This window comes from Ochotona curzoniae, unplaced genomic scaffold (assembly GCF_017591425.1).
Source record: "Ochotona curzoniae isolate NIBS_2020 unplaced genomic scaffold, NIBS_Ocur_1.0 contig_3819, whole genome shotgun sequence".
NCBI classification, from domain to species: domain Eukaryota; kingdom Metazoa; phylum Chordata; class Mammalia; order Lagomorpha; family Ochotonidae; genus Ochotona; species Ochotona curzoniae.
In genome coordinates, this window is record NW_024466004.1 from 50979372 (window position 1) to 51002974 (window position 23603).

Genomic DNA, 23603 nt, shown 5'->3' on the forward strand with positions numbered 1-23603 from the left:
TAACAAAGTTCATAACATAAAACATAATGATTAGATGTTTAATGGAAAAATCATATCTGGAAAAATGTATTATATAAATGGAAAATTTGTCAATAAACTCTACATTGAAATTTGGCTATTTTATTTAAAACATTCTTCACATTTTAGAAGAGGAAAATGTGTTTAAAATCTACGGCAATGCAAATTTATGAAAAGTTGTGGGCTATTTTTTTTTTTATGGAGGAGCATTTATTTATTAATAAACTTGTCCCCTCTTGTCCCATAGGCTCACTGGGAAGGCCTCACAGGCAGAATAACTTTTAACAAAACTAATGGCTTACGAACAGATTTTGATTTGGATGTGATCAGTCTGAAGGAAGAAGGCCTAGAAAAGGTATTTAAAGCTTTAAATTATTTATTGTAATTTTTAAACGAAGCGTATTTTAACAAATGAAGAAATATTGCTAATTACAGTCACTTTTCATTGATATTTAATGGCAGTACCTAAAAAAAATTCTCAGTGTATTATATTGAACATATCAACAATAAGAATTCCAAAACACATGATGTCTTAAGACCCTTGAAGTATTTTTTTTTCTCATCACCTTTCACTAAAGTGCATATGATCTAAATACTTGGCTTTGGATACTTTAAAACGCATAAAAGCTCAGTGATATTAAGATGTAATATAGTAATTAGCAAATATTTCATTTATTATATGTCTTTGTGTATGCAGCTTATAATGCTTCTGCTTGCTTAGATTTTTTTAACTTGGTACGGGCCATGTACAAGTGTCATACATACAAGCACGTTTGCCTGCTCAGTCCTAACAAAGTAAATTAGGTATGATCCCATGCAACACACCACAGTGAGGCTGCCTCACTTAATTCAGTTTGTACAAAATGAGTTAACGAAAAGACAAGACTTGCTTTTGAGAATACTTTTATGTAAGTTTGCTTATGTTTATAATGCACATATTTAGATTTTTGATGGATAATGATAACTAGAATTGAAACAAACATTTAAAAATAAATAAGAAAACAAAATTGTGTTTGACTGAGATAATAGTGCCATACATTAAGTGATCTTGTACTTCATGCAGAGTTGAACAGGGAAATGTAATTGTTTGCAAATGAAAACTGAGGAAGAAAATTCAACTGGATATGGGTTAATTTGGTCTGACAGATCACACCATATTTGGATACTGATTTGAATGTTCCAGGGGAAAGAGCAAAGCACATTTTTGATAATGTCACGGAGACATGGATAAGACATTATGACTAACTGATGACTCAGATGAAAGAGTTGTTACTTGTTCCCACAAAGAGTTCCAGCCTGTACCCTTTGTCAAGACCATGCAAAGTCAGGAGTGTTTTGTAACAGGTGCAAACCCACACACTTATGGTTCACTGCTTTTAAGATGAAGAGGCTAATAATGATAGTGCTCAGTGCATTCTTTAAAGTTTTTTTTTTTTTTGCATTGCGTATTGGTGACATATTTTCTGAAACACCCAAGTTACTATGATAAACTTGATCACTGCTTGTACTTCAATGGATTCAAGTAATAATGGTGATTTTCCCATCACTTTTTTTTTAAGATTTATTTTATTATTATTATTATTATTTTTTTAATTGGAAAGGCGGATATACAGAGAGGAGAGACAGAGAGGAAGATCTTCTGTCCGATGATTCACTCCCTAAGTGAGCGCAACGGGCCGATACTATGCCGATCCAAAGCCAGGAGCCTCTTCCGGGTCTCCCGCGCGGGTGCAGGGTCCCAAGGCTTTGGGCCGTCCTTGACTGCTTTCACAGGCCACAGGCAGGGAGCTGGAAGGGAAGCGGGGCTGCCTGGGATAGAACCTGTGCCCATATGGTATCCCGGGCGTGCAAGGCGAGGACCTTAACCACTGCACCACCGCGCTAGGCCCTCCCATCACTCTTGAATCACTGTCTTGGGTTCATAGTATAGGAAACAACACAGAAACGTCGTTCATGTTATAATATAGTAATACAAAGAGTTACATAGAGTGATACCAGATAAATGTGGTAATTTACCATATTAGCAAGCAAAGTAAAACAGTGTTAGGCATATAGCCTTGAACATTCCTGTTTATTTCACATTTGTTTTCAGGTCTGAAAATCTGTATTGCCAAATTGATTACATATGTTCCTCACCCTTAAGGACTATTAACATCAGGCCAGGCGTGTTGAGGCAGTGGATTAAGCCACGCCTGCAATGCTGGCATCCTGTATGGTTACTGGTTTGAGCCCTGGCTGATCTGATTCTGATCCAGTACCATTTTGTTGTGCTTGGGAAAATAATGAAATGTGGCACAAATGCTTGAGTCTCTGTCCATATAGGAGACTCAGATGAAGCTTCACAGTCCTGCCTTTGGCCTGGTCCAGCCCCGGCTGTAGGAGGTCATTTGGAGACTGAACCAAACCAGCTGATAGGATCTTTCTCTGGCTTCCCATCCCCTCTAATTCTGTCTTTCAAATAAATAAAGTAACTATATATATATATATGTATTTGTAAGTATGTGTTACCATGTAACACATATATATATATCAAGGTAACACATACTTACAAATACTGTTAACACATATTTGTGAATAAATAACAATGAAAAACTATTCTAAGCAATGGTAATGGTAACATTTGGTGATCACTCTGAGGGGAACTGGGATCTGAGGTGTGATGACTGCACCAAGAACAATTTGGACTCAGGGGACACAGGGGATGCAAGGCAAGTGAAGCAATGGACCCTTTATTGAACTCAACAGCGTATTTATATACTAGGTAGGTCACCTAGGCAACCACACCAAGCCTCTCTAAAGGCAACAAACAAGGAAATGAAGTAACAAGCACCAGACCTAACAGCATCGAAGCAGTAAACATGTTTTTCAGGAAGGGATTCTGAAGACCAAACTGATTAACTGAGGAAAGGGATATGTTTGGCTACAAGCCACTAATGAGGAAGGAGGCATAGGAAGGGGCCACGAGTCCCCAGCCATGCTTGGCCAGTGAGCCAGCCACAGTCCCATGCAGGAAGTCTGCTTCCTGCTAGCACTGAGAGTGTGTGCGTTCTGGGGTCCTCAGGCATCCGATGGACTGGTTGGGGGGGGCCTATTTTCACAGTGAAATACATCTAGAATAATGCAATTAAATTAAGAGTCACTGTTCATGGAGTACTTTGAATTAGGTCTTGAACAATGTGGAATTATACATTGGCAGAGACTGAGTTGCTTCAGAATATTGTAACAGTGTTGAAAAATCAGAGGTTATTGATTCAATCATCGTGTGTTTACAAAAATTATGCATATTGAAATGGGAGATAGATTTAAAATGTTCCAAATTTCTGCCAATGCAGACCCTGGGAGTTATCAGAGAAGGGTCAAGTAACTGGACACCTCAGTAGAAGACCTGGGTTGCATTTTTGGCTACTGCCTGTAACTACCTATGTTAGATGGGGACTGTCTCTGTCTCTTCCCTCTCCTGCTATCAAATCAAGATAACTTAAAACCATTCTATGTGGAAATTGTGTATCAGTAAGCAATGGCAGAAGACATTCAATGGCACTTTAGTAATTTTTAAAATAAATGTATTTGAAAAATAGGATTACAGAGAGATGGAAACATGGAAAGACAGAGAGATTTCTCATTCACTGGTTCACTCCCCCCAAATGATTGCAGTGGCCAGTAGTTGGCTGGCTTGAGCTGGGATCCAGGAGCTTTTTCTGGATCTCCGATGTGAGTACCGTGACCCAAGCGCTTCGGTCAACCTCCACTGCTTTCCCAGGCATATTAACAGGAAGATTATTGAGAAATGTAGTAGTCAGGACATGAGCTCGTTTCCATATCAAATGTCAATGCCACAATTGGCAGCTTTATCCTCTGTGCTACAGTCAAGGCCTCTCAGCAATGTTATTGGTTTAGAACTATCAGAGCATTGGAACTGTATTTGAAATATTTATTTATTTCAGAGAGATCAAGGAGGAGAAAGATAAAGAGACAGTAACATAGTGCTATCGTATGATGATTCATTCTCCAGTTGTTTCCAATAGCCAAAGAAATACTGGGCTAGTACCAAGGGCTGGGTCTCATGTATGGGTGATGGGAACCCCAATTACTTAAAGTTTTCATTGCTAACGTCTGCATTGCTGGGAAGCTGTGGTCAGGAACTCAATTTAAGAATGGAATCATGTTTCTCTGATGTAGGATATGAGTATCTTTAATTGTTGTGTTAAATGCCTGCTTCTTGAGCCTAAGCCTCTTTAGGAGAAATGGAGCCAATAGAAAAGGTACATACTGATGACAAAGTAGCAAATCAAAGATTGAAAAGAAACTAGCTAGATAATTAATAAATTAATACCAGAAATGACTTGTGAATAATCTTTCCCTACAGAAAGTTTAGCTATTGAGAATGGGTGAAGATATTAAAAGAATTAATCTACAAGTATATTCAGTGTTCTTAGAAATTAGTACTTAAAGACATCATCTAAAAGAAAATGATAGCATTAAAATTTAGTCAGGTGTTAAGGAATCCTGGAAATGCAAATTGTGGCGCACTTGAATCTGATTTATTACAGCAAGTGGCCCTCATTTGTTCATCAATAGAAAGCTTTAAAGACTAAGGACTGGATCAGAAAGAATTGTGCTCAACTCATCACTCTGCCAATTACTATTTATGCACAAATTTCCTAATCTTTCTGAGAAACAGTTCCTTTAAATAATCATGGGCCTATAGCAGTGTTTCCCTTATGAAAGACGTTGAGTCTTGTTTTTCTGAGGTACGTGCACTTTCCAACAACTCTTTGAGTTCATCCATTGGAAGGATTTGCAGTTTAGAACCATTAGCTGAAGACCCCATAGGCTTAAGTTCTAATTCCAATTCAATCATAGTTAAGTGTGTGAACTTCATCCTTATACCCAATCCCTCTCTGCCATAATCCTCATCCAAAAAGAATGGTGATGTTCAGAGGGACCATTTGAAGTAAGAATGTTATGGTTTGAACAAGAACCTGGAAGTATCATCCTTATATGGGCAGACAGCTTTGTCTACCATTCCTTCTTGTGTCCACTACATGTTCCTTGTTCCGTGTTGGTTATTTTTGACTAGCACAATTCATTTATTCATTTAGTCTTCTAACAAATTTGTAATAAACATTTATTTTATTACCTCATAAAGGTTATACTATAGTAGATGAAACTAGTTAATGATAAATGAATTACACATTCTAAGATGGGATTGGCAGTAATAACATGGTATCTTTGGGGCTGGTCTGGTGATACTGCAGGTTAATCCTCTGCCTGCAGGCACTGACTTCCCATATGAGAAGCGGCTCATGTTCCAGCTGCCTCTCTTCTGACCCATCTCTTTGCTTATGTCCTGGGAAAGCGGTGTAAGATAGTCAAAGTCCCTGGCCCTTGCACCCGTAGAGGAGGCTGGGAAGTCTCCTGGCTTCCAGCTTTGGAGTAGCTCAGCTCTGGCTATTGGGGCCTTTTGGGGGAGTGAACCAGCAAATGGAAAGTCTCTCTACATGTTTTCACTGTATGAAAATTTGCTGTTAAGTAGATACTTTTTTTTTCTATTTAAACGAAAGGTATCTTGTTTGCATCTCAATAAAGTGGTTGACTTTTAAAATCATTTTCTGATTTGTGAACTTTAGGATTTAGTTAATTAGAAAGTCTATGCTTCTGATGTATAACTGTAAAACAGGCAAACTGGAGAGAAATAAGTTTGTTTCTGAAGAATAGAGAGGCGTGGTCCATGTTCAGGGAAATGATCCCAGAGTTGAGATCTACTTCAAAGATCCTTTACATTTAGATAGTATGCAGAAATCAAAATGGATGCCTTTTACTCTTGACTGAGTACTAGCTGGAGCCTGGGCTGATTACCTTTGGTTCAAAAAGAATCATATAAAGTCAGTTTTAGACATTTAATCAAACTGTCTAGAATGTGACTATGCCATCAATAGAGAAATAGTGAGGATTAAGGAGAAAGAAATGGAGATGCCATTCCAAATTTTGTCTGCTTCAAGTAATGACAGGCCAATTTATTTGCTTAAGAGTCTAACCATTCATGCTGAAAAATAGAAAAAAGGTAATAGTAGAACAATGGTTTTCTATATTGAATTCTCCTATTCATATGAAAGACCATATTCTGTCTTTTTTTTTTAAAGATTTACTTATTTATTGGAAAGTCAGATATAGAGAGGAGGAGGAGAGACAGAGAGGAAGATCTTCCATCCCACGACTCACTCCCCAAGTGACCACAACGGCCAATGCTATGCCGATCCAAAGCCAGGATCCAGGAACTTCTTCTGGGTATCCCACACGGGTGCAGGGTCCCAAGGCTTTGGGCCATCCTCAACTGCTTTCCCAGGCCACAAGCAGGGAGCTGGATGGGAAGTGGAGCTGCCGGGATTAGAACCGATGCCCATATGGGATCCCGGTGCGTTCAAAGCAAGAACTTTAGCTGCTAGGCCATGCCACCGGGCCCAATATTCTGTCTTTAATAAATATTTAGGATCATCTATCTCTCACTATGTCCCTTGATGTAATAAAAGCCAAGGTATGTTTCACCTATTGCATTACAATGTAGTTCCCACACTCTTCCATGTTCCTCTCCTGTAATCCATTCCCCAAACTGTTGCAGACAGATACATTAAAATAGGAATAGTTTGTGCCTCCTCTCTGCTAAGTACTTTCTTAAACTCCCATTGTGTTTTCAAAAAGCTTTATTTGTTTATATTGGAAAAGCAGATTTACAGAGAAAAGAAGAGACATTAAGATCTTCTATCTGCTGGTTCACTCCACCAATGGCTGCAATGGCTAGAATTGAGCCATTGGATGTGAAGCCAGGAGCAAGGAACCCCTTCTGAGTCTCCCACATGGATGCAGGGTCCCAAGGTTTCAGGTCATCCTTTACTGATTTGCCAGGCAATAAGTAAGGAGCTGGATGGGAAGTGGAGCGTCTAGGATACAATCTAGTACACAGCTGAGATGCCAGTGCTTATAAGCAGAACATTAGTCAATTGAGCCATTATGCTGTCTTCCTGCTGTATTTTTTCTAAAAGACAAATGTAACTTGTACAGATTGGCCTACCTCTTTTTACGCTCTCAGATATATTTATTTTGGAGCTATACTAGCGTTTACTTATTCCCAACATGACAAAAATTTTCATTACTTTGGCCGTAGCATTTTCTCAACTTGAGACATTCATTCTTATCCCCTTTACCTGGAGTGCTCTTGTTTACTTTGGAGATCTTGTCTTAACCATACTTTATCAAACAGTTATCCCTGTCTTGAATAAGATTTAAGCTTCTCATAGTGCTGTGTACAATTTTTCTTCCTGGTTCTATCAAGATATGGTAATTGTATGTCATATATATGTATAAAATTTTCCAAAAGGCCTATTTTTCCAAAAGTCCTGTTAAGCAGCAGGACTACAACTCCTTTTTCACTATTGTATATCCTAAGACATAGCTAAGTTACATACTCTAAGACCTAAGTAAATATCTGGTACAAAGTATGTCCTCAATAAATATCTATTGACTATTGAACAATCACTTAAGTGTTTAACATAGGATTCTGTATAAGGCCCTGATACAATTTTTTCCATTATTGCAATATTTTATACTTTATATAAATATAATATGTAATATATTATATAATGTTATATTATAATTATAATATAGATATAAAATATATTATAATATAATTATATATTTTATAATATATATTATATAATTTTCATACTTCGAGAGAACAGAGAAAGAAGAAGTAGCTAATGAAACCAGGTTGTACATCAAAGCTTTAAGAGGATAAGGGGCTTCAAAAAATGTTAATTTATTTGCTAAAGGGAGAGAGAGACAGACAGAGAGAGAGAGAACTCCCCTTCTACTAGCTCATTTCCCAAGTGTTTGCAACGTTCAGGGCTATGGAATTCAAAAGACAGGTGCTAGGGTCTCCATTCAGACATCAAATTTGGGTGGCAGGGACCTAAATATTTGTGTCATCATTCTTTGCTTTCAAAGATGTGCATTAGCAAAATGTTTAAATGGCAACAAATTTAGGACTCTAGCCCAGTCTTCTGTATTGTTATCTTGAACAGTTTGCTAGATATCATTCTTGTAAGAGAGAGTTTTCTGAGTGCAAAATTATGGAGCAATGAGGTTTGAACAAGCACATCATACCAACAGCCAATCTGGTCTCCTCCATAATACATTTTAAGACTCTCTTTCAGTGTTACAATAACATTTAAAATGATTATAATTTTGATTGTTTTCTTCTTATAAATTTGTAATATGCAATAAATAATACCCAAATGAAAAGACTTATTATCATTCTTACTGTAGTAAAAGAAGCAAACACCATAAGTAGCCCAAAGTCGGGCAAGGTATGGAATAGCTTTACAGTGAAAAGTTCTGCAGTCTGCTGCGATTGGAGATTGTTAGCATGTGGGAATTCAAGACGGCCTAATGAGAATGGGGGCATCTTGCCTGGTGGGCTCAGAGGGTATATCTGACTTAACAAGGAACGTAGCAGCTACAAAATTAATCCTGACTGCACAAACAAATTGTTGCAGAAGATGCAAATTGTATTTCACAAGAGCTGTTTCGAAAGTTCTGAGTCAAAAACTCTGTTTTCATATATTCTCTGGCCATTGTTTCATTTGTGTGTTCAGTCTGTTAGTGGGACTGCTGCAGACTTTTGGAGAAAGAGCAATAGCAAAAATAGCAAGGGTCAGAACATTAACTTAGGACAGAATGTACAAATCATTTCCTAAGTAATGAAATGAATCTTTTTTAAAACAAATCTTATGGAGGTGTCATTTATCATTGGAAATGAGTTATTATTTCTTAATTCTCTGAAACTTAACTGTATGTATAGCAAAGGTTAGCTTTAGATGAAAAAAGTCATCCAAATAATAGGATAACATATTACATACATATTCAGAAACCCTTAGAATATAACTTTAAAAGGATTGAGTTTACAGCAGAAAAAGTAAAAAAGTGTTTATACAAAATATTGTTAAACTCAACATACTACATGAGAATGGTGTATTCCATTGCAGCATGTGCTATCTAGAAACTTCTTTTGGAAAAATAACCACTTACATTTTAATAAGAATTTCTTTAATGCAATAATAAAGTCACTTAATGTGAACAAGTGACTGAATTTTCATATAAGATGTCCTATGTGACCACAATGTACTTCATATAATTTCCAAAGACACAAATCAGTATGTTACTACTATCTTTTAGTGGTTGTTCAGGTGAAGTTTTCCTGTATTAGAGAATATTTACTTCTAAGTAGACATGTATACTAAAATTATTCATATATATATATTTATCTTAATTTATCTTCTAACATCAAATTTTGCTATCTGTTGTGCTTATTTTGCTGATATTGTCTTGAATATTATATTAGACAGGCCTTAGAGAATAATATTTCATATTTCCTCAATGGAAAAGTCTAATAATTCTTCATTAAATTTTATTTGTGTCAAAATATTGTGTTATCTTGAAGAAATATGAGGATAACACCAATAATTTCCTGGACCAGAGATTGTGCTCAGAGGCCTGGAGATATTTGGAAATATTGAAAGATCTCAGTGTGCTGGTCTCAGGATATTTTTAGTAAAATCAGCTCTTAACTTGTGTAGGTCTCAGTATATTTTTAGTAAAATCAGCTCTTAACTTGTGTACCCTTAGGGTAAATGTTGAAAAAGCAAACTATCTATAAAAAGATATTTTATGAAATACCTACTTGTCAATTTCTAAAGTGTTAAGGATTTATAGCTATAGTTTATTATAGTGTATAAAATGTAATAAGTATAGGAATATATTATGTATCTAGTACTTATTAATATTATAAATCATATAAGTGATTTCATAAAAAGAAAAAATAAATTATAACTGTGTATGCCATTTATAAACCTATTTGGTTCATACTTACAGATCATTAGGAAGTCCAAATTTGTCATACTCCATTTTCAAATAGTGCTACTTCTAACTTTTAACATCCATATTTTCTGAATGTTTACTACTTGCATTGTACTCAGCAGTGCACAAATCAAATAAATTAGTAATCTATTTACTCCTTGCTGAAAGGAAAGCATTTGGATTAGATACAGAGAGTAACCACTGTTGTGCCTGAGTCTAGACATATGTGTCGCAGAATTGAATCAGGAAAAATTCAAAGTGCCTTTTGAAGAATTTATGTAGATTCCATGTTTTTAAGTAAAAGTGTTAATTTCAATGGGAATCTACTGATCTTTCTCTTGCTTGTGGAATCCTCTACTCATTAACTGGCCATGACAAAGGTGTCTGAGTGGAGTTTACACTCTTCAAAATTTATCTAAATCTGAAAATCCACCCTAGATACATAAAAGCTATTTCTTTGATAGGTTTTTCAGACACCTGATGCATAGCAGTGTTCTCTTCTTTGATGGCTTTTGCTACATACACACTGATCCCCAAGGAAACAATGACCCTCCAACTTTCCAGGAAAAGAAATTTCTTTTGCCTCCCTGTAGGAAACCATTGCTAATGGTGATGTTGACTAATAATCCTTCAGCCATTCACACATACATTATTTGGTACTTAGAAAACAATCTCAAGTAGGATATACTTACGGTATATTTCTTTGGAAATATTAGCCAAATCTTGTGAAGAATTCATTTAAGTGCCATATTTCACAGCTGTACTGATATTTCTGTACATTTATGTGTTTGTATTATTATTTTTTGATCAACTTTAAACCTTCAGGATGAAAATATATTTAAGAAATGTATAGTGGATCATTAGGTTTAGAAATCAATAGGATTGCTTTATTGCAGGGCAGACAGCTTCTTTCTTTGACCACACAAAATGTATTATTTTTGATCCTTTGGAGAATAGTAAATGCTGACTTTTTAAAATGTTCATCTACTGGGTTGTGTTGTAAGTGCAGAAGGTCAAGTATGGGTTGCAACACAGACAACAGACATACAAATTGAGAATAGGTTTGATTCCCATTGACTTTATTTTTAATCCAGCTGCCCTCTAATGCTTTTGGGAAATCAAAAAAGGAAGAACCAGTGCCTGAGCTCCTGCCATCCACATGGGAGACTCAGATGTAGTTCCAGGTTCCTGCCTTTTGCTTCACTTAGCCCTGGCATTTGAATTCACTTGGGAAATAAAACAGAGGCTGGATGGTCTATTTTTCTGTCTTTCTCTCTATAACTCTGCCTTTCAAATAAATGAATACATATTTTAAAATATTTTCAGCTACTAAACTTGAATTAAACCATACAAATCAAGCATAAATTGAAAGCACTGGTCTCAAATTAAATAAAGTTTGAACTATGTTTATATCAGTTAAAAAAATAGTCCTTAATTGAGGGTTATTACATTGATATTTGAGAATATTTAAATCATGAATCAACATTTACTTTAAAAAATAAAAAAACTATTTCATCTCTTAAGTGTTTAATTATGTTTAGGGTTCAATTTGCCATGGGCCAAAATATAACATGTATTGGGGATGATCAGCTCTTTTTGATTACCTACCCATTGTCCTATTACTGATAGTCCAGAAACAGAGGAATAGATAGATGCAGGTACTGATCAATGAAATGTTCTTCACATTCTCCTGGTAGACAAACTATATTATACAGAAGGGAACCCATTTGTTAGATAATGCGCTGTGTCCTGCATTAACTGTTAGACAATGCCCAAGAATTGTTATAAAGTGGTTCTTATTTTCCTTTTAGAGCTCTGGTGCTAATGCTGCAGTATTCTGTTGTCACATGGCCCAGTGGTAGTACACAACTATTAAACTTTGATGTTAAGTACCATGAAACAATAATGAAAGCAGATCCTTCACTTGTTATTTATTTACTTATTTTATTTTTTTCACTTTTTATTTAAATATTAAACTTTTTAAAGTATGAGGTAAGGAAAAAAGTCCTTAATTTCTTGCCCACAGTTAGCATGACAATTATTATGTTGGAAAAAAACCTCTCTGTGCCCACTATTCAAGCACCATACTGACTCGGGATACCTGCCTCTGTAAACTATCATCAAATAAACATATTAACTATTATAGAAATAAACAGCTATCCTGTGCACATTCTATTATAGGAACTTTTTCCCTCTGAAATCAGCATTTAATATAACTTCCTTCCTTATGCTTTCCATTTATCAATACCCTGAAGCAGGACTAATCAAAATATTCTTATTTTAAAACGGAACTAGTATGCATCCCAGCGTGTACACGTAAGGAGTCATGTGGTTGGGGATAACTAATTACCAGGAAGAATTTTTTTTTAAACTAAACTTACTGTGTGATGGAGAGTTTGCCTTGTGCTACAACTGTCTGGACCATAATGTACATTGTGATTCCTTATTATTGTCATACATCCTTGAAAAGAACCATTATATTCTTTTCAAAAGGCCAACGTATTTGCCTAACGTTAAGTCAAAATAATTAATAATAACTATTTTTTTCCTCTACATTGTTTTATTATAGAAACTGCATTGCATGTTTGTCCTGTTACATCAATTTCCCATGGATATTTTTTGTTAGTAAATGTCAAAGAAAGAGTTTAAACATGATAGATTTTGTGGTGCTAACCGTTATAGTTTTAGCACTCAATATGATGTATTTATAAACTCTGAAAAAGCTTGACTCAACTTACAATAAATACCACTTGAGAAAGTTTGTGGGATACATATCAATTATTACTGCAAATGCCCTAGAGAAAAATAAAGCTTGTTCCACTGAGTCCACTTGCATAAAACAGAGCTAACACTTGCTTTCAAAAGAGCTGATTAAAACACCATTACAAGTGAGATAAATGGTGGTGCTTCTCAAGAAAGGAGACAGAAACATTCTTTAATCATACATTAGTAATTTGAGTTGCAAAGCAAATGAAGTTTATGTTAAAAAATCTGGCACCAAAACACAGATAAAGCATAAACTTTTGAAATAAAAATTTTAAAGATTTATTTATTTTTATTGGAAAAGCAGATAGACAGAGAGGAGGAGACAGAGAGGAAGATCTTCTGTCTGATGGTTCACTCCCCGAGCGGCTGCAATGGGTGGAGCTAAGCCAATCTGAAGCCAGGAGCCTGGCGCTTCTTCCAGGTCTCCTTGACTGCTTTCCCAGGCCACAAGCAGGGAGCTGGATGGGAAGTGGGGCTGCCAGGATTAGAATGGGCACCCACATGAGATCCCAGTGTGTTCAAGGTGAGGACTTTAGCCGCTACACTATCACGCTTGGCTGAAATAAAATGTCTTGAAACCACTTTGAAAACTTCTGTGTTCTACACTCTAAAAGAAAGGCACAGAAACCAAAGAGAAAACAGTCACCAAAATGTTTTATAAAAATTCTTTAATAATTAAAAAAATGTAAAGTAAAAATTCCTATTTGTAAAAGCAAAATATCAGGAAAAATACCATGATTGTGTCATGATATTCTCACACATTAAATATGTTGTATAGATAGAGCTCAAACAAAACTGAAAAATACTGCATGAAAGCAAAAAATATGAATATAAAATAAAAAAAAGCATGCCAATAAGTTCGATATTGACCAAACAAATCAACGGAAAAGGCAGAAAGCTTCCATTAGTGATTCATCTAGCAAATGCTCTCATTTATTATTTATAATTCAGTGCCTGACGGTGTTCTCCCTTCCCTTGAGGTATGTAGAGTCTGACACAAGAAGATAAGATAAATAAAAATGAAATATAATTTTATAAATGGCATAGAGGAGACCAGGAGAATACATTTCTTTCTTTATATAATATATTCTGCACTCTCACAGGTAAAGCTAGGAATTCTTATATTGGAAAATCCAGGAATAAAAAAAAGTGAGTGTGAAAGTCTCCATACGTAGAGGATTTTTGTTTTAACTAACGAGATAAGAATTCAATTAAAATGTAGTGTGATGTGTATTATAGTGAAGGAATGCATGCATTGTTCTTCCAAAGCCCATCTGTATCTACACAGAGAGGAGTTGCTTTATCTATTCTTTCTTTCTCTTTCTTTCTTTTTCTTTCTTTTCTTCTTTCTTTCTTTCTTTCTTTCTTTCTTTCTTTCTTTCTTTCTTTCTTTCTTTCTTTCTTTCTTTTTCTTTTAAATTTTTTTTTGATGATTTTTACATAGTCTATTAGGGTGATAAGGGTCAAGGGCTACAGGAAGGTGGGTGAGATAGTTATTTCCACATTCTTGTTTTTCCTTTCTGTATCTGAGGGAAGGAGGTAAATAAGGGGAGAAGTCACACCCAGCCTTCCAAATGCTTCTGCACCTTGGGATGGAAGACAGCCACCCGACCCCATCCCAGGGTCCCTGATACGGGGCATGCTCTGAGGATCCTGCTCAAGAGGTTTTGATGGTTCAACAGTTCTGAATTACTGCCAGTTGTGCCACTCCAAGCACAATGAAATCTCTCCAGAATCCACTGGTTCACATAGTCTACCTTAAGAGTCTCTGTTTGCTCAGATATTCACTGCCAGTGGTTGGCTGGCATAGTTGATCAGTATGTTCTGTCCTCCATCCTCTATTATGGTACCATGTGTCCTCTGCAGACTCCAATGTTCTGCCATCTCTTCCCTGTGCACCCGGATGTGCTGTCCATTCTTACAACTCTAACACATAACACTACACGGTCAGACCATGAAGCGTACAATTCTCTCCCTAATTACGGGGTTTGAGTCCTGCAATTCAGTTGGGGAGACAGCCATAGGAACTTCATTTGAGGTGATCCTAGACATGATCTTATGTGAGCCTGCTAGTGTAGGTCTGACATGGTCAGTTGCTCCATTCAGCTTATGCACATGCTGATGGTTACAATTGCTAGGTCAGTTCTGTCCTCAACCCTGTCCCCAGCACAAACCAATGGGTGTTGCAACCCAGCCCGATCCTACCCACCACACACTCGGTCTTCATGCAAACCAGTGGGAGTCAGAGCCTAGTCGGAGCAACCCGCATTAACTCTCATCAGGCCTGCCCCTGATTCAGCCCATATGAGACCAACAGGTGTTACAGCCCTGTCTGGCTTTCCCCCGCAACAGTTGTCCAGTTCCAACTCACACCCTCCAGTGGGAGTGTTGGTCCGCCCCAGTTCCAGCTGACACTAGTCGGAGCTACAGCCTAATCCAGCCCAGCTGACTCCCAGTCCTAGCCCTCATGTGAACCGGCTTGTGCAATAGGCCAACCCGGCCTGGCTCACACTCCATTTTGATACTTGGATTAACCAGCGGGTGATATGAACTGGCCAAGCCTGTTTCACCCCAGCCTGCATCAAATGTATGCTGCTGTGTACCATTGCCTGGCCTGGTCTGGGCTGCTCTGTTTTGTGATTCTTGCATTCACTCACAGGAACTGTGTTCAGACAGAGGGGTTCCCCAAGCTCTTCCATCAGAACCTCTCCCAATGCCAAATTTTGCTTCCATCCACACCCTTAAGACCCCAGATCTCATCACTGAGCGACTAGTAGCTACCTCCAAGCTCAGAATTTGCCCACCACCTGGCAGTGATGTACAGTGACCTAGGATCCCAGCAGGAAGCCTGGCCTGGCATGGATTCCCCCAGCCACCTATGCTTCTTCCCAGAATTACATGGACTCCACCCACATTTACCTATATTCTGAAGCAATGATCAAAAAACATAAAAGATAGTGATATTTCATCTAAAGAGTGTAACATTTATAGGAGACATGACAGCATAAATAATCCAAGAACTTAAAAAAATATTTAAATATACATAAGTGAATATGTTTGAGACATAAAATATTTCTTCTTAAATTTGAGAAATGCATTGCATTTACAACAAACGTAATAAAATTGGAACTATTTCTTTCTTTTCCCACCCTTTCTTTCCTGTGAGTAAAATAAGAGTATAGAGCTGTAAAATTAGTGTATATATAAATTCTAAAATGTCTTTTTGGAAAAAAATGCTTCCATTTGCCTATATACATAAACACATACATATAGTTAAATATTTAACATTTGCTTATGCCAAAATATGTAAATCTCATCATATTTAATCCTAATAATTAGGGTGATCTTGTGGTTTGCTATTTAAACCATATTTTATGTATATGAGTAAATATAGTTAATATTTGTATCAGGAGTGTAGTGTCTCTGCAAACCAAGATGCAGAGGCTTATAAGTAAACTATTTCTGTAAGTTCCTCAGGGTTTGACTTTTAAAATCTCATTTTAGGTCAGAAGAGTAGTACTGAAAGGTTGATCAGATTACATAGTAAATATTAATTTTGTGAATAGAAAAAATGTTTTCTTCACTTAGTCTCTGTTTACTCTCATTAAAACAAAACAAAAGCCTAGTTTTCAGTTTCTCCAATAGAAAGTTTAAATTATATAGTGCAGAATCTAGGACTGTATGAAATTTAATGTGTTTTAAAATTTGAAAAACTTGTAAAATTTCAGAATAGTATGCTAAGAAAGTTGAGATTTACAAAAGGGGAGAACTAATATTTATAATTATAGATAATAGATTCATACAATATGCAATTGAGCCAGAAATCCTCCATCCAAATAGTACTAGAAAAGCAATCAAGAGACAATGAATCCACATAATCCTGTTCAAATGATAAGTTAATATTTAACTAAATTATTTTTTATTAAAGTAGGCATAAAGATGGACATGCAATCAGAAGTCAGTGCCACTTGGGATGCCCACATTCTATAATGGGATGCTTAAGTTTGCCTCTAGGTTTCTTTTTTCTTACTTTAAACATTCATATATTTATATACTCATTCAAACATTTAAATTTATTTTTAATATTGTTTACATACTCGAGAGGGATGCCTGCCGTGATTAAGGTGGGAGGGTCAGATGTGGAGGAAGGTGGGTGGAACACATGTTTTGTTTTATTTTTTCTTCTCCTATGTTTTCAGGGAAGGAAGGATTGAGGGCTGTTCTTTGCTATGAAACTCCATTTGCACCCAGGGATGGGAGATAGTCCTCTAATGATGCTTTAGAGACCCTGATAAGGGAAAGAGTGTTCTGAAAGTGTTACTTGAATGTCTCTGAGAGTTCTGAGTTGTTAGTTTAGTTGCTCCAGGATTGAGAAAATCTTCCCCAGATCTACTGGTTGACAAAATCCACCTTAGTTTGGAGCTTCTGGGACCATGTTTTTTTGTTTGTTTGTTTTTGAATCATGCAGGTGCCTGTATCCAGGCCGCATTGTTCCTTCTGGAAGGGCCAAGCCAAAGGCACTGGGCGAAGCCCCTCAGGCTGCCCAGTGCTGCAACCTTACGGTTTGTGGGGTTTTGATTTTCATGGGGAAGACAAGATCACAGAAGTGATAATGAGAGAGATGACCTGTGCTTAGGAATTATAGCTGAGGGACTCCCATTGACAAGTCTGCAACATGTGCATATAAGCAGGGGACTGATACCAAATTGGTGTGGAAAGGGGAAAACAAGCGTCTGAGAAGTGGGTCTGATAGAAGAATCCATGGGGGAAATGTGGGTTCACCCTTGTGGAACTGCAGTCTCTACTGGCTTACCCAAAAACTGCGGATGGGGCCAAAGCTTGCTGGGAAGCTAAAGGGGTGCCTCAGCTGGGTTGCAGTCTCCACTGATAAAGACAAGAGCAAGATTGGGGGCAGCAGGCTTGGCTGGACATGGCTGCAGCCTGCTTCAGCATGGATAAGCACTGGGACTGTGGAGCGACAGATTGGGTTAGACTCCAGCCCTCGCTGGTACTCATGAGAGCCAGATTGAGTGTAGAACAGCCCAGGCTATGTCTTGATTTCCACTGAACCACATGAAAGCTGTGTCTAAGTGCGAATCAGATATTGCTGGGCTGCAACACCCAACAATAAGAATGAGTGTGAACAAGGCCACTGTTCTTGCTATGGCAGGAGGGGGACAAAGTCAGCCTGGGCCAATGACCCTCTAGTGTGTGCAGGAACTGCCACTGGGTGGAGACTTGATGGAGAAGCTTGGGAAACTCCTTCATTGGAATGCTTTCTCTTCAGCAAAGCAAGGCAAGGAGTAGCCCAGACAATGCCAGGTTACAGTACATGCCAGAATACCTGTGGGTCAGGTCTGGGTACAGACCATCTGGGCCAACATATAACACCCACTGGCAGATGTGAGAACCAGGCAGGAGGAGCCAGATTGGGCCGTAACAACAATCAGTTCACATAAGGACCGAAACAGCAATCAGACTGGGCTGGGCTAAGCTACAGCACTCACCAGCAAGAGCTGGAACAGGGTGCAGACTAAAATAGGCCAGGCTGCTTAGTAAGATTGCAGATGCTGAGGTGAGGTGAGTTATGCCAGCCTGGTCTCAGCGGGGGCCAGGTCCATGAGTCCCAAGGATGGAGGATTAGGTGGGGCTCAGGTCATCTGGCTTGGGGCCTTGGGCCTGCCTGTGAGATGGGTGCCTGATTTGTGAGCCCCATGGGTAATGGATCAGGTGGGGCTTGGTTCTCCTGGCCCAGGTCACGGAGCCCGCCTACTAGGTGGGTGTCAGATTCTTGGGCCCCAGGCGTGGGGATTTGGTGGGGCTGGGTCTCCTGGCCTGGTTTCTTGGACTCACCTGCAAGAACATCCTACTTAGTGAAAAAAGGTGGAGCAGTGGACGCAGGCCCTGTTGTAAAAGGAGAATATGGCAGCTTGTTTGATCCTGTAGCAGAAGGAGAAAGAACAAACTGGATAACTACCTCAAACAAATGATGGCAGCAAAAATTTTGGTGAATGGAGCCGATGGATATTGGGACTGTGATATCATCCTTGAGTTGGTGAAATCAATCCAAACCACTTGGACAGAACCCTCGGAATATGTACACATTGAGACTCTGGGTTGATATGAGGTGGTGGTTCCTCAACCCTTGGTACTGGCAAACTCATGAGCAGTTTCCCCCTTTGCCTTTTCCCTTTCCCTAGAAACAACAAAAAGGAGAAGTAAATTTGAAGGGAATGAATTTAATTTTCCCTAAACCTCTATCCTTCCCACCCTGATCAACCATGTAATCACTATAAAAAATAAAATAAAATAAAATAACCACTTTAGTTCATCCACAGACCTAGGAACATACTGTAAACTTGGGCAGGAGAATTGTCAAACCTGTTCTGTTTTCTAGCCTCTGATGAGGCGGTTGATATTCCTTGCTGGTCTAGCTGAGCCAGCTATCATGTCCCTGTTCTGATGCATATACTCCAATTTGGACCACAAATCCTGTGATTTTCCTTGTGGCCAGGGTCTGAATCCAGTGGTACAGTCACAGAGTCCCCCAGGAAACCTCACCTGGGGTGACCTCAGGCTTCATTCTTATGTATGACAGCCAGTTCGGGGCCAGGTTTGGTCTTACACCTGCACCAGCCAACATACATGTCGGTGGATGCAGTTTGGTCAGTACTGCCTCAGGCCAATGTCTCACATGAACTGATGGGTGCTGTGGCCTACCCCAACCAGCCTATCACAGACTTACTCCTCACACATCCTAAGGATGTTGTGATGCAGTTGTGGTAACCCCCAATAATTAACATGAGGTCTGTTCCCAGCCCCAGTGTTTGCATGTGCTTCAGTCCAGCCCAGCTCAGCCTATATTCCATTTGGCTCTAGTGTACACCCGTGGGTGCTGCAGCTTAGCTCAGCCTGCCCTGCTCTAAGACTCAGCCCTCATGTATGCAGACAGGTGCCACAGGTTTGTCCACCTTCTCCATGTCTATCCCAGGTTCTTGTGCTCACCAATGATAGGCACATTCTATCAGAGGAGTGTTACCAAGCTACAGTTCTCCTACCAAGAATTCTCCCAGACCTAGATCTTGTGCCTGCCAGGAGATACTGTAGTCCGACCTGACATGGCCTAGAACCAGTCCTGGCACTTGTCAGCTGGTGCTGCAGACTAGCTTGGCTGGCCATGCCCATCCTGTTGTCATGCGCAACAGCAGGATCAGCAGCTTAGCCCAGCCTGGCGTGCCCACCAACCATCTCTCCCCCATTATGGCTCTTGTGAGCACTAGTAGGTGCTGGAACCCGGCCAGTTTGTACTGCTTCCATACCCAGCCCACACACATGCCAGTGGGTTGCTGCAGGCTTGCCCAGCTTAGTCTAACCACAGCCCCAGTCCTTGCATTCACAAGTGGGTGCTGCAGCCCAGCAGGTGTGTCCCCAGAGTTCCTCTGCCAGGTTTGTTTCTAGCTCTGGATCTTGCATGTGTGCTCAGTAGCTCTAACCCAGCCAGGCATGGCTCACCCTAAGCTCAGCTGTCACTGGCGATATTGCAGCACAGCACAGCACAGCATAGCTTAGCCAGATAAAGCCCAAATTCTATCCTGGCTCTTGTGCATGCCAGCAGATTCTAAGGCCTAGTCCAGTCAGGCATGTCTCCAGACCACACAGACATGGATCAATGCTACAGCCTTGCCTGGCCTGACTCACCTCTAACCCCAGCACCCCATACTGCCCAGAGGGAGCTGCAGACTAATAGGAGAGTTCTCCCAATTCTCCTGCCAAATCTGTTCCCTGTCATGAATCCCACACATGCCAGTGGGGGAAGTGGCCCTGCTTGTCATGATCTGCCATCAATCCTGGCCCTTGCCTGCCCTGGTAGTTGCTGCAACCTGGCCCCACCTGGAATTCTCCAAGTTCCAGCTCCCACAAATGTCAGGTGGGTTCCTGTCAGATGAGTTCAGAGGCCTCACCGATTTGAATCGGCCTCTTGCCACCCCAGGTCTCTGAGTAAACAGTGGGTGCTGCAGTCTCAGGAAAACTCAAAATTCCCTACGGATCTGGATCTCCCACATTCTGGTGGGTGCTGCTGCCCACCCTGATGTGGTCAAGTCCTAGTCTGACACTCACAGATATGTACGGTGGCCTAGCACATCAGGGCTTGCCCCCAGCCTCCAGAAATGCTTTCTGTCCCCCCACCCCCACCCCTCGCTGAGACCACTCCATCTCAACTCCCTTGCCTATCTGCAGGCACACTGGCCTGGTTTGTGGAAGACCCTAGCAACCATTCCTTCCCTGTCAAATACGCCCTCAGCCACTCCCACCCAATATGTCACCAGACTCCTTTCTCTCTGGAGTTTCCTGATTAGCAGGCCCCCCAAAACACTGAGGGGTGAGGCGATGGTGTTTAGTAGCAAGAACCACCAGAGACAGTCTGATAGAGCATGTCCATTTTTGTAAAGCAACTAAAAACTTATATAAACTAAGAAAGGGAAGGGTATCTCCCAACAGTCCAACAATGGCATAGCTTGTTCAAGGACAGAGAAGAGAAAAAAAAAAAAAAACTAGGGTGCAGCTCACTGCTCTCTCCTGTATGGCCAGTGATCAGGCCAGATTGAGGTTTGATTGGCCAAGACCATTGTCAGGGGGTTCCCCCCGGGTGTGCCGTGTTTCTATAACCTCCCACATAGGCCAAGCAGAAAGAGATCCAAGGGTGATCTCCCATACCTTCCTTGGGGATTCTTCAGCCCGCTTTCCATCTGGGAGCTGGAGTGGAGAATCCTGGCCCAGTGTTCCCTTCCTTCCTCACTTACCTTAAGAAACAAACAAGCAAAAAAATAAGCAACTATGTTGGCATATTAGTATAGTTAACACACATTTGGCATTAAGCAGTCAGGAATTCCTGCAAGTTATGGGCTGCTTTTCTGCTAACAGTGTAGCACTGGCCTAGGTATTAGGCAACCTTGGCAGTTTCCTGCAGCTGGGGTGATTTTAGATCTTGCCTATCATCGGGGTGAGTCTGTCTCTGATTTCAGTTTCCTGTCTGTGTGCATCCTGGGAGTCATTAGATGGTGGGGCAAATATGAGACCCTGTCACCCGTGAGAGAGACCTGGATGGAGTTCATGGCTCTTGCACTTGGCCTGACCCTGCTCCTGATTGATATCCCTGACTATATTTGGATGTGAACCTTTGGGTGGGAGATCTCTCTCTCCCTCGTTTAATTTTATTTTTTTTTATAAATTTTATTTTTGTATAATAAGTACATGGTAGATTAGAGTGGGGAGGACAGAGGCTTAGGGAAAATTGGGTGTATTCATTGCTTCCAAATTTGCTATTTCTTCTTGTTTCTGGGGGAAGGAGAGAGACAAAGGGGGAAACCATGATTTTCCACACATCCCAGTACCCAGGGATGAGGAACTGCCACCTCATATCAACCCAGAGCCTCAATGTGTTCATATTCTGAGGGTCCTGTACAAGTGGTTTGGGTAGTTCTGAACCGCTTTCACCAATCCAAGGATCCAGGTCAGGCGTCCCAAGCATCACAAGATCCTCCACTCTCGTCTCTCCTTTATTTTAAAAAATGTTTATTGGGCCCGGCGCGGTGGCGCAAGTGGTTAAAGGTCCTCACCTTGCATGCCTGGGATCCCATATGGGCACCAGTTCTAATCCCGGCAGCCCTGCTTCCCTTCCAGCTCCCTGCCTGTGGCCTGGGAAAGCAGTCGAGGACGGCCCAAAGCTTTGGGACCCTGCACCCGCGTGGGAGACCTGGAAGAGGCTCCTGGCTTCGGATCGGCATAGTATCGGCCTGTTGCGCTCACTTGGGGAGTGAATCATCGGACGGAAGATCTTCCTCTCTGTCTCTCCTCTCTGTATATCTGCCTTTCCAATGAAAAAATAATAAAAATAAATCTTTAAAAAAATGTTTATTTATTCATTTTTTTGTGCATTTGAGAGGCAGATTGATGGGAGAGAGACAAACAGGCATACACACACACACACACATTAAAATAGACATATTCTATTTTAAATCAATAGTTAACATTTCCTTAGAGGAAAATCAATTGGATACTTGATTAGCAGAATATAGAAAACAAATCTAAGAAGCCAAGATTAAAGAACTACTGATTTCATATGTACTTTTGGTTTTGTTTTCCTTTAGTGGTGTACATTGTTTTATGATAGTGCAATATTGTAGGGATCATCTATTGGTTTATTTCAGGGCATCTTGAACTAATATTATGTCTTCCAGGGACTTGTCTTGGCCCCATGGGCTGTGTTGAGTGAGTATAATATCTGTTCAGCAACAGCTAATCTCTTAGAAGATATTAGTTAAATTAAAATCCATATTTATGAAATACAGGAGGAAACATTGGAGTGAGAATATTTCTGAGAATATTTTTTAAATTATGAAGGTATGCTTTTAGAAGCACATAAGATTTGCTTTTAGAAGCACATAAAAGAATATTTGTACCACTAGGATCATATGTAGTAGTAGTCTGCTCCGCCCTTCTGTTAATTTATTCTGGATCCCAGGTTTTGCTCTATTAGCTTTGTGCATTTAATGTGGCATGTTATCTCTGTAATGTTAAGATGAGATAGATCCGTTCCAGTAAAAGATACACCATATTCATGAGTTTCTAGCCAGCTGTCAAGAAATCATCAAAGGTGGTTTACCTTGGTGAATGAAAGTTTGAGTGGGAAATTAAGCTCTCACACTGCCTGTGGAAGTGCAGAGGGTCATTTTGTGCTTTAATGTCACACTTCACTGGACACACTTCACAGAGCAGTGAGTCATGCGTAAAACAAGCAACCTTAACGTTAACGACAGCAGATAATGCAGCAGAGACGAATAATATGTGTTAGCAGCCCAACTTTCCCTTTCAGTACTTTCTTCCAGGTGCCTGATGGTCAATTTATG

General features: G+C 39.7%; 1 protein-coding gene across 3 annotated transcripts in view; it reads left to right on the forward strand.

Annotated features, from left to right (window-relative positions):
* GRIK2 (glutamate ionotropic receptor kainate type subunit 2) overlaps positions 1-23603 on the forward strand; it is a 577027-nt gene that overhangs the window by 342749 nt on the left and 210675 nt on the right. For all 3 annotated transcript variants that reach the window (XM_040983826.1, XM_040983827.1, XM_040983829.1), the window contains exon 8: positions 266-373. In XM_040983826.1, the coding sequence (XP_040839760.1) occupies positions 266-373 (108 nt within the window). The remainder of the gene's footprint in view (positions 1-265; positions 374-23603) is intronic.